The sequence below is a fragment of the Anopheles merus genome, chromosome 2L, assembly GCF_017562075.2.
Source record: "Anopheles merus strain MAF chromosome 2L, AmerM5.1, whole genome shotgun sequence".
Classification (NCBI taxonomy): domain Eukaryota; kingdom Metazoa; phylum Arthropoda; class Insecta; order Diptera; family Culicidae; genus Anopheles; species Anopheles merus.
The window spans coordinates 14,694,255-14,706,656 of NC_054083.1; the positions used below are offsets into that span (position 1 = coordinate 14,694,255).

General features: G+C 44.7%; 1 protein-coding gene across 3 annotated transcripts in view; it reads left to right on the plus strand.

Moving 5' to 3' along the window:
- LOC121591691 (terminal nucleotidyltransferase 5C) overlaps positions 1–12,402 on the plus strand; it is a 45,776-nt gene that overhangs the window by 13,857 nt on the left and 19,517 nt on the right. Inside the window, exon 2 of one of the 3 annotated variants that reach the window (XM_041912488.1) lies at positions 245–325. The exons of the other annotated variants lie outside the window; for them this stretch is intronic. Within the exon in view, the coding sequence (XP_041768422.1) occupies positions 245–325 (81 nt within the window). The remainder of the gene's footprint in view (positions 1–244; positions 326–12,402) is intronic. 3 annotated transcript variants of the gene reach the window in all.

A 12,402-nucleotide genomic window follows, 5' to 3' on the forward strand; every position in this document is an offset into this window, starting at 1 on the left:
AGGCTATAAAACAATCATTACGCGTGCAATCGAAAGAAAACATTAAAAAAAAACGCTGTAACATATGGAACGCGTTAAATCGTGTATTAATAATTTTGAGTTCAGAGACTTTTGGAGGATTTTACGTAATCGATCAACTCGATGTAATCAGCTTAGGCATTTTTTAGTGTTTGTGCTGTGTCAAACAAAATATGACTCCATTTTATTAATTATGTTTTTCTCACACTTTTCTATTTCTTTACAGGTAAGGATTGACTTTAAATTGCATTTCACAAAAACTTACTGCAACTGTAAGGTACTCGAAACTGCGGCATCATCAAAAGTGGTAAAGAAATGTTTTTTCTTCTATTTCTATAAGCTATCAAACTGCACTTTTGAACAGTTGAAAATATTTCAAAAGTTGAATATTTTGAACGATTATCATTAGAGGATTATCATTACCGACCATCCAATTTTAATCCTTTAACTTTTGTTTGGAAACAGCTGTTTGCCAGATCGCTGAAACTGGTTCAAATGGAATGCAGATTATGAATGGAGGTTTGGGTTGGTGCAGTGAAGCGCTTGGGGAGAAGACGACGGGTAAGAAGGTGTTGTATCAAGACTTGGACAACCGACGAAGGCCGCTTGACTACTTTCACTTTTGCACCTGACGAAATCACACCGCCAAATGTGGGGTTGACGGGGCCTGTGAGTTGTGCGCGGCATCATGCAAGCACACACACACACACAAATATATACACACATGATGAGCATATTGTGCAATAGGCGTATCGGAATTCCCTCCCTTCCCACGCTTAAAACAAGATTCGGTGGGGCGTCGGTGTGTCACGATTGAAGGGGTAGCTTCAACGGGAAAGCTGATACTGACGACCGACCTCCAACGCGCGCCGGTTAACCGACGATCAAGCTCGCCTCCAATTTGTGGTTTGGTTGGGTTTTGTTTTCTTCCCGACGACCTTGACATTTCGTGCGGTTAGAGGACGGGACAAGGAGAGCTTCCTTCTCCTAGAAGCTGGGGTTATTTATCCTGACGGCAGGTTGGTTTGTTGCCGAGTGACAATTGGTTGTTGGGTGCTTTGGGACGCAAAATGTGGGAAGTAGGGATGATGATGATGATGATGTAGCCGTCAATTAAAAATTGCTTTCCAATATTTGGGCTTTGAAGTCGTTAGGCTTCCTTGAATGAAGGAGAATAAACACAGTGGTTAAATCAACACACTTTCAGATTGTCATTTATATCATTCCTGCTGCGTAGATTGGAGATACGTTGACGCTGTTTATGGAAGCATAAACACACAAGAGGCGAATATACTGTTACTGTGTAGGACGATCGATACATTCGCCGTTGGAATATGTTGACCTATGTAAAGATTGAATCAGTGTAAGATGGTTTAACAATCATTGTAACGAAAGTTCAGCAATCATTGTACAGCGGCTGATGTTGATGTTGATGTTGTTGTGGTTGAGTCATACTTATTTCTATTTTTAGTACATGGATTATTTTTTACTTGACATAACATCCACATCTGGTCTAGCCCAGCAGACACGTTGTCTGATTGGAAGACTATACCATGAAGGACCCTAGAATTTCAACTACAAGCTGCGAGGTCGTAGGTTCACCTCATTGAATTTGGCTCATACGCAAAGTTATGTCACATTCTTTAAAGCCGCTAATCACAAGGGTCCCGTTGCTGTGGGACTGCACAACATTTCCGACGCTTTTGAGCACGTTAACAACGTGCCGGTGGCATATTTTACCAATCACACGTCCTACGGTAGGGACGCTTGATCTTCAAACGCGTCGTTCTGCGCGTTCGTCCCGATGGCGCAACTCCTTCAAAGGCAGCCCAACATTAAAGGTAATCGTATTGAGAGCATAATGTTTTGTTTTTCATTTTTTGTGTCTTCTTTGAGTTCTCTTTCAAACACGTCCTATGGCGAAATCATTTCAGGGTTCGTTTGCACAATCGTGCGCAAAACATTCAATCAATGCACGCGCAAAAGGGAAGACGCGTATATTGTAAACAAGTCATTTACATTACAAATCATCGTCCCTGCCGGTACGTGGAAGTGAACCATGGTAGCACACCGATATACGCATGTGTATTATATTTGCTCAGCTTAGCAACAAATCACAATTGGAAGGAAATCGAAGAAAAAAATGGAAATAAAGCAAAAACAAGTTCTTTTATATACAAACACATTGGGCGCGGAGCGATACACAAAACAGCCCCGACAGGTCAACTCTTTCGATCGGTGGTACTGAATTTTGAACTAAAACCCCATAAGCTGCACGTGAAGAACGTGCAAAGAACATTTTCTTGGAAAAATAAAGACACTATGCCACTCGACGAACGTCAAACAGAGGCGCAACTGTTCAAACACCACGGCACCTCTGCGCATATGCCGCGTCTTCCTGCAGCTCTTGTTTTCACACGTGTAATCTTAACGCGTACACACCGAGCACAGTGCACCGTGCAGGGATCCAATTCTGTGGCGAGGTTTCAATTTCATTTGACGACATTGAGAGCAATTTGTTCGTCGGTGAAATCTCATTACAATAGAAGATCTACCCGAAAGCGCACTAATGAGGGTTTGCTCGAGATGTGTGGCATTTTAAAGAAACCAACCAAAAGACTTACACATGTGTGTGTGTTTCCTTATGAGGGACTGGACTGGCCCACCTTTTATCATACGTTGACCTTTGCGTAACCTTGGAGCGAGGATTTCATGATAATTGAGTTTGAAAGCTACGCAGCGCCTTGCCTTTCAAAACTCTTCTAATGCTTCGGTGCACAGGACGACGGCACACCAAATGTCAAGTCCTAACGCTGAATTGTTATGGGGCACAAAGAGATGATTGGGAGTGGTTGCCTAGTGTGTGTGCATAAATCTGCGATTGATAAATGGTTCCGTTTTGGAGAATCTATAGCAATATTTACCTATTGTTGAAGCAATGAAAATAATGGTCATTAAAATTCAGAATGTCTAATTGATTACCAGAAGGGACTGTGGGTGTTGATTGTGTGTATTTTTCTTCAACGTGGAACAAATTACGGATTAAAATAATTGGAATAGTAATCACATTTTGCACTGTTAACCATTGACAAAAGAAAATTTCAGCCGCATACCCGATTTTGATGCCAATTTTTGTGAGTTGCAGTACTATGCGATAAAGTTACACGCCATTGCAAAACTGTTCGTTGATCTGTTGTCTTATATTTTTCAAGTAATGGATAAAAGAACTTCACCTAAGAGAATTAATTCTTTTAATTGATATTACCGGTTCTGCACCAGAACATTATCCCTCGCCCGCACCGAAACACAAGAAAGAGGCATCGAGGTTCATTGAGAAGAATTGAAGTTTGTATGTAATGAAAAGTTTGTGCAACTTTCACCCAGGGCTAAAACAAGGAGTGAAATTAGTGGCGATGTAGCAATTGCAACAACGAGCATCGTTCATTAATTATCACCAGCCCACACCGAGGCGTCCCACACTTGCTATTGATAATGACTTGTCGATAATAAAAACAGCTTTGACGTAGTTCGGAGCAAGAAGGAACCGACAGCCACGGAAAACACTCGGAAAGGTGTTTTTGTCTTGCGATGCCTGAATGGAGATACTCCGGCGCTTGTGTTGACTGTTTTACCATTACTCCTTACCTTGCCGAGTAAACAGTACGACACACAGCGCACTTTTTTGTTAGTTTTGTAACTTTATTTTCGAGACATTTTGGGTACCCTATCTGCATACAAACAGCATCAGGAAATAGAGGGTGATGGAAAAAATACCCGTAAAAAACAAATATACTATGTTTCAATAGAGACATATGTTTGTTATTTTTTTTTCGTCTGCTGATGATAGTTACGAATGGGAGAAAACTGGTGGCGAAATCAACTTCGCTTTGGGGGGGAAGGCACGCATCTTCCAAGTGGGCAGGATGATAGGGAACGGACAACGCAATACCGATAACAGCGCGGGCACCATCACACAAAATTATCAATCATCGAGAGCCTTGTTCCTTATTTCGCTGGTTGGTTTGTTGTTTTTGTGCGCTTTTTCTTTCTATCAATTAACTACCAATAATTGGTGACATGAGCCATCCATCAGCAAGTGAGCGAGGGAACGCAATAGCCGGGGTGGAGAATGAAGGAGAGGCCTTCCGGTTTGCTGATATTGTGTAATAGGCCATAGGGTGGGTGACCGTACGGAAGAGGATGAGTTTGGCGCTGTTTGGTGCTGGTAGTTGGAGTGCATTGAAGCAATATCGGTAGACCGATGAGATCATTGAACACTTTTATCGAGCAGTAAATTTTTCCAGTTGATGGGGATAGGAAGAAAATAGAAGGAGTGGGAGACGAAGATGTGATAATTCAAGGACATTCTTGATTGGAGAGAGTGTCCCCAGATGGATGATGCATTTTATGTTACATTTTAATTTGTATTGAGCTAGTAGAGTTGCTTGAAGGTGTAGATTAAAGCAGAGGAATAAGTTGGGGCCTTTTTTATGCGCTGTCAAACCGTCAAGAAGGGTTTATGAGCGGATGGTTTCGAACCATAGCTGTGATTTACCCGTTCCGCCTTAACATGGCTACAGACGGTGTCACTTCGTGCGGAACAATTTGCCATAAATAGCTGTCCCATGGAAGCCGAGCAACATGAGATTCATCTAATGTGCTGTCAGCGTCATTCCACTGTGTTCAAGGTTTCACGCTATGGTTAAGTTGCGTTTGGCTACAGCGGAGGGGAAAGGGAAAACATTCTTTTGCGCAGCACAGGTGAGAACCATTCACTACATTGCATGCCAACAGTGGTTCTTCCTCACGTGTAACTACGGCTCCGGCCGACCATGTAAAGGGCCATAGGCTGCCGTTGGCTAGAAGCCTCACTAAAGTCTGTGATTGCTAAAGATTTGTAACTCCTCATCAAAACTGGGCAGGGAAGGGGCCGGGCAAAACGTGGATTAGCGGTGTAGGAAGGTGCTCAAATGAATGAAAAGATTGAACACTTCTCGGCTCCCCTTACCACGGTGAGCTCCAGAAGGTGTTAAGACAGTGGGGCACGACGATCACGATCGGAAGACATGAAGGTTATCCAGTTCTGCTGCCGGGGACACGTACGCTCTAGCGGAAAGGAATTTCTTACGATCACTTTTCGAGCCCATGGTGTATTTTCTTCGGCCGGCTTCGGGGAAGCACAGCGGCAAAGTGTTAGCCTCCTTACGATGTTGGTGGTGGCAGTGGAAAGGGGGCCAATTATTGCGCGCCCCATCCTAAAACACAGCTTATGTTTTCAATGTACGCAAATTTATTCCCTTCATCGGTGGCAGTTCGTTACGAACAGTAAACAAAGACAGGCAAACCTACATACTGGTTCCAGGAACACATTCCGCTTGATGCCTGCTGGCAGGCGTAATCTGGGCGACAATCACGTGCCTGCGCCTCGTGCGTTTAGAATCGGATTAGAACAACAACTTGGCGTCTCCATTCATGCTTATCATTTTTGTTTTTTGGTTTGCTTTAACATGCTTAGAGTTCGTTGGCTTGTTATAGTTTGGTGCGCCTCACTGTTAGGCATAAGGGCGTACAGCATATTTGCTTTATTTTTTTTTATTTAATTAAAGTCATTTTTATGCATTATTTACATACAAAACAGAATATTTTGTAGTAATAACATTATTTGTTTGTTTTGGTGATATGTTTTGAGAAGTGAAGCGATCAAACTAACTTATTTGGGGGATGTTCGCACTTGAGCAATTCCTTAACATCTATTGGAATTTGTTATCCTGTGTTAGAAGCCCAACATATTTGCTAGTTTAAATCGAGTACTTCTTCGTGACATTTAACTAACTTTCCCTCTGTTAACCAGCCAGTAACATTGTGTTCAAATTTGACACGTTCAACCTTTGTATCCACTTATCCAAATGACGATTGTTTATACTCAGTTCGATGTGCACTGGCCTGGCACAACTGTTAACAAAAATGGGAAAAAGTTGGTTACCTTCGTGCCATTGTTTGTCAACAGCAACATTGCAATGTAATGTACATTATTTTTGGGTTGTTGTGGGTGTTTCTTTTTTCCGTTGTGCAGGTGCCACAATTCATTTCTCAATTTATGTTTGTAGCATACATGACAGATAGTAAAAAAAACAACTATCAATAAATAATAAAATCAAATAGCTCTGAAATCAATCGCTTGGGAAATTCCGCACGTTCCGCTCGTGTGTTGTTCTGCTTCATTGCATGTGTGTGTATATGGAGTCTTTGGAGGAGGGTGTTTGGTTACTTTGGCGTAAACGGCAATCGAATGGCGCCCGTAATTTCCTCGCCCTCTAGAGATCAAACTGTCCGAAATAATTGAACGAGGCACACCGGCCTTTGACCGATTTGCGGGTTCAATCCTCCTCCAACTCTCTCTCCCTATCTTTTGCAGTGGTAGACTTTGTTTCGACTCAAATAGTGAATATGCCTGTGTGATATGCGCCTTTGTCATCATCAATTGCCACCATTCCAATAAACACACTCCCCTATTGACTGTGTCACTATTTTTGGGTGCTTTTAAATAACTGACCGTGTTTTTTTGTTTCGTTTTGTGTTGCTTTGGTCAGCTTGAAGAGAACACACAAACACGCAGCCATGCACGAACTGTATAAAAACCAATTTAAAAACATAAATTTGGCAATTTCATTCGGCCTGACCCGTTCGTGGTTTTGCTCATTGCACAAGCGATTTTAGTACGCTCGATTGAATGTGTTTTTGGGGGTGTTGTGATGAATTAACACCACCGCAGCAACAACAAAAAACTGACCACCTCATTTCCTCATGTCTATCCTCACCTATCAGTATACATCCCTCTGCCCCATCAAACGCTATTTTTATTAGCCCCATGCATCGATCGGCACAAAAAATTGGGCTGGAGGCGCGCGTTGGCTTTGTTGGCGCCTTTGTTCAGTTGCGAAAGTGTGGAAATCGCATTTTGTACCGGCGTTGGAAATCGAGCGAAAACACTGTTTCGCTTTTGCTTTTGCTGCCTTTTAGGTTATTAGAGGGGCGGCAAATGAAGAAGAAGGAGAAGAAAGAAAAAAAAAACATTTCCAGCACGATTCCGTACTGCGCCAATGCAAGCAGCGGTCTTACTTTCGATGCAAGAAGCTCGCTGTTTTTTTAAATGGTTTACTTTCAAAGGTGTACGATTGCGCGCTTTTCCATGGCTGAGAGAGGTGTTTTGTGCGGCACGAAGCAAAAATCAGCCGAAATGTAGAACCTCTTTTGCTACGTAATTACATGAAGAAATATGTGGGCCACACACATACACAGACAAGTACACCACACAATGTTCAAAGGCCGAAAGGGCACAACAAGGGAGAAGAGGGAAAGGACAATGAAACGAACGCACGCTAGTTCATGAGGAAGGAAACTGAAAGTTTGGAATTACGTTTTGCATTAGAAATTGAGTAGAAATTTAGCTTTGTTCCAGTTCCTATATTTCATAAACACAATAATATAAACTTAGTTCAAGTTTGCTATTATTTCATGTTTAATTTGATACTCTGATGTTGGAAGTATCGTTTCAATCAAAATATAACTGGCCTGGCCGTCCGAATGAGAATTTGAACAAACAAAAAATCAGATTTAGTCGAAACCTTGCTAGTTCTCGGCACCATAATATGGCTTGAAAGTAGCTTGTGTCACCACACAACACAAATTTTGCTTTTTGTTTTGGGCAGCGTCCGTAAGGCGTCGCAAGCGTGCACCGAGCGAACCAAACAGGGAAAAGTGAAATAGCTAAAAGCGAGTTCAACGTGCCGATCGATTTTCGCCTTGAAAAATGGCGCATTACACCATGCAGTGCCCGCCACCTCCACGCCTCCTGCCCGGAACGTAAGTTCGACCACAACAGCGTCCATCTGACCTAGCGCGCGCACGGCGGTGTGCGTTGCGTCCCTCTCGGTAGGTGTGCAATTTACTTGCCCCGGCGAGAGATTGCGAGCCGCACTAATTGGGGCGCGCTTATTATCTTAATTGAAAATTGTGCACCGTGTGGCAACTGGCTCGTTGCTGGCAAAACATGTCTTTTGCTAGGTCTAGCTGCACTGCCACGTTAGTTTTTTTCCTTCTTGTACTTGTGTTTATACTCATTGAATTTCCAGCATGTCCTGGCGTGTGGCGTTCGGTTTTCTTCGGCCATCAGAAGCGGACCTCGTCCCGGCTGCCCGAACACTATTCGACCAGCTTCTCATATCGTAGGAGAAGAGGGACGAAAAGAAGAACGAAAACAGCAAAAATATTTGTGCGAAATGGTACGTTAATTCGCAGTAATCGCACCGCAAGATCGCATCGCAGAGGCTTTTGCAGAGCGCCGGCGAGAAAGAAACTCGGGCAAAGTCGGACAATCGGCGTGTGCATTTATTGTTTGGGTCAGTAGGCCTTCGGACGGCGGGTGAATGCACCAGATCCGCCGGCCATTCATCGGAACGCGTGCCGTTGCTGCTGTATTTTGTGGTGCATTAGCGTGCACCATCGGTGCAGTTATGCAACGGTGGCGGCTGCTACTGCCCGTGCCACGGTGACGGTGCGGTGAAAATCCAACCAGTTTCATATTTTCCTCGGCGCCCGTCTACGCGCGCGCTTGCTCTTAATCCATTCGGGTCGAAAAAGCATTCCCCACGATGATGATGATGGTCCACAGTGCTTTACAAAAGCCGTCTCCCATCATGGGCAGCTGGTTGCTGGAGTGCACGGGATAAACGTGGGGGATAGGAGAAGCAGTGTCGAAAAGTGTTGGGTTGATGAAAGCGATCGTAAAGCGTAAGAGCGGCTGCGACACGACAGCGGCGACGACGACGACGAAGAATGCGACAGAGGCTGCAGCAAGTCCACGCTATGGCAATATCAGCCGTATTGTGTACAGTGTTTGGAGGGGGGGGGGGAGTGGTGAGTTTATGCTCAATCGCATGGAAGCATGTTGACATGCTTGATTATCCACCACAAACCGTATGTCCGACCCTTCCATGACCGTTCCCCACCTCCTCCTTCGTTTCTCTCTGTAACTGTGTGTGTGTATGTGTGATGTTTTAGCCATTAACTACTCGGTCGCGTCGCCAATTGCCACGTGCGATTCAACTAAACGCGCATAAAATTCACACATCATCGCGCGGGTAACGGGCTCTCCGTTTCTCCGCGTGCTTTCCTACAGCAATGTGTTCACGATTGCACAAAAGCCACGCTCTTTAGCTCCAGTAGGAGCAGGGCGGGCGCTCGCCGCGCGCTACACATGAATGGCCGGTGATGATGATCGTCATGCTGTTATTGCATTAGTTTGCCTCATGCCGATTCTGAATGGAGTGTATTAGAAAAGTTTTGCTGCTTGAGTAATAATGGTCAGCGTTCGAGGTTTGTTGGTACGTGCGTGCTTAAATGGTAGTGAGATTTGCATGAGTATTGAACACGTAGCGTGAAGTAATTTGGTTTAAGATCGCATTTCTATTTCTAACATAACGGCAAACTTCACTCACTTCGTAATCAATCTGCATCGTTGTGATATTTAATTCTTCGAAAAAGAAACAACTCATTCATACTGAAAGCCCACGGACGTGCAAAGATCGGGATATTTTCTCGCTGTACTGGAATATAAGGTTCCTGTTTTATAACTTCTCCATCACACAAACGGAGCCGCTGCTTACGGTGTGTCGTCTTCCAGTGCGGCCATACATCTGTTGCATCTGTTTCTAGCGAGCATGGAACAGCGACAGTGTATCGCTCGCCGCTCTATCTCTCTCTATTAGCAGCACGCTGTCGTCGTGGCATTCGTGGTGGTGGTGGTGGTGTGCACTGTTGCCGATCGCTTACGTAACGCGCAGCGGCCATCGCTCCATCGATATGTCCACCATATGCCGGTCAGCTGTTTTTCTCATCCACGAAACCTCGGCGACGGCGGCAATGTCGGATCGCCAATTGTCATTGCTAGCGACAGTCGGGGATGGTTTTGCCGTCTTTCGTAGGTATTGCCCGCCATCTTTCCCGCTCTGATGAAACGACACGACGGATGCCACCACCATCGCCGGCTCCTACAGCAACGTCGGTAAAGCTGATGGGAATCATCACAGGCGTCCATTAATCGAATTAATCATGATGATTTTATAAATGTAATAATCGGCTCCCGGGGGGCTGCAAGGAATGGATGATTGAGACTCTGCGGCAGACCAATTGGTATACGAGCGTTGTGGAGTGGTAAAAGTCGGGTGCTGTTGGAGCTAATCTGCGCCTAATGGCTTAACGTACGGTGTATATTTTTGTGTATGCGGTTACCAACCAACGGTCGCGCTCCAATTGGGGACAAACGAATGATGTGTTAGTTTTATTTTGCAAGATAGTTAATGGAAGCGAGAGCACTGACTATTGCGATGAAGGCACAAAAATTGTGTTTTTAATTGATGCCTTAGAATTGAAATTGTTGTGGAAGTGAATTCATGAATGTGCAAAACAAAACCTTCTAGAACTGTCATGCTACAATGTTGCTCTCTAATATGATTCAAATCCAACGATCATCCCCTTCCGGTTTCTACCACAATGTAATCGAACCTACCCTCTCGTCAATTACCTTGTGCTGGAATTATCTCATCGAAAGCGTGACATTTAATCTAAAGCCACCCACGAAAAGTCCTGCCGTGCGAACTGTGTACGTATTTTGCACCAGGGCCGGTTTTAGTTGCTCTTTCTCTTACTCTCTTTTTCTCTTTCTCTCCCTCTATCTGTATCCCCAAGCTCCAAACGGGTTCAAAGCTCACGTAATCATACACCTCTCACGGTCAAGCGGAGTGTTAGGGCACAGGGGCTTTTACAGGAACGAAAAAAAAAACGGAGCAAACAGGTTTCCGGTTCGGTACGCTCCACCTCTCTCGGAGGGCAACAGTGTGCACAGTTTCACTGTCAAGTTTACGATAAAGCAGCGTCACCACCCAGGGCTTCCACGTACCGGATGCAGCGACCGACCCGGTGTGCCTGTGATATTTGGCACTGGGCAGAGGCTCGTGCAGCTCCGGTGCCGGGGACCGGTTTTTGTGTTTTTTCGTACCCCGTGGGCGATATGTTCACCGCTAGCACGCGTGGGTGGATGTTATCCTGACGGCTCGTTACCGGGGTGACCCACGGGCTCCGGACATTACCGTCTCTTGCGAAAGGTCTGCGCAATGGTAGTGTTTCGTGGGTCTTTTAATGCCTTAGCCTAGGGAAACATCTGGCACGAGGGTACCCGTTGGACGGTTGGTTGGCTTTTGCCATGACGCGAAGGTAGCGGTTGATGCTGATTATTTTAGTTACAGCAGCCCTAAAGGTGGCGGTGGGTAATAAATTATGCGATTATTTCTCACTTTTACGCCCGTCCAGTATGGTTCAGTGACCCTCTGTCTTCAGGCAACAGCAGTGACACGTCCCTATACCATCAAAGCAGCCATCAAACTGCTGGGGATACCGGTTGACGGGCGCGAAGTATTGCTAAAACTAGGGACAACGATCCGAAAGGCACCCGGTACTATAAAAATCGCCCAAGTCCCGTCATCCTCCCTATTCGATGCGGCATCTTTCGGCACCTTTCTCAGGTGCGTTTCGTTTCTACGCTCAATGGTTCGTTCAATCGTTCATCAACCTCTTTTTCTCGTGCTGACCACAGAAAGTCAAGATAGAAGACAAGCCTCTCCAGCGGTTATGCAAGCGACAGCGAAAACCAAAAACGAAACGTTTTGCATCGAACGCGTTTATCCGTGCGGATCTTCAAGTAACTCGTCTGCAAAATTGGCGGCCAGTCGGCAACGATTTTCAAACCGTTGGGGCATTAGGTAAGCTCGTATAATGAGTTTCTTCGGTGGCCGTTGCCTTCGTGACGGTGCGAGCCGACCTCAACATCATTGGTTGATTGGATTATTTGGGCCTCTCTGAACCCTACCACCAGAGGTCTCGACAAATGAAGGGAGGGTTTACTCTCTAGTGCTCACCTTATATCATAACACTGATGAAACTGCAGATCGGATAGTGAAAGTAAAGTGCCATTAAAAGAGCTAGTAACGGAGCAAGCTTCGATTTCAGTCATAATATTTTTCACACATCACGTGATATAACAATATAAGGCGCTGCGTATGCTGGTTTAGATCATTTGTTCAACGTTCTAAGCGACACACTATTGACCGTAGATTCAAAGCCTGATGATGACTATGTTTATCTCTTGAGCATTCTTTTGAGCGTTACTAAAACGAGTATTATTTCAGATATTTCAAATAAAACATGCACAGGGCTGTGATGTTTTGCTACACATCTGCTTTCTAAACTTAAGGTTCCAGGGGAGATTAACATTCCAAAACGATACGGGTTTGAAGTGGTTCAGTTTGTTTATATCTTTTTAAAAAAAAG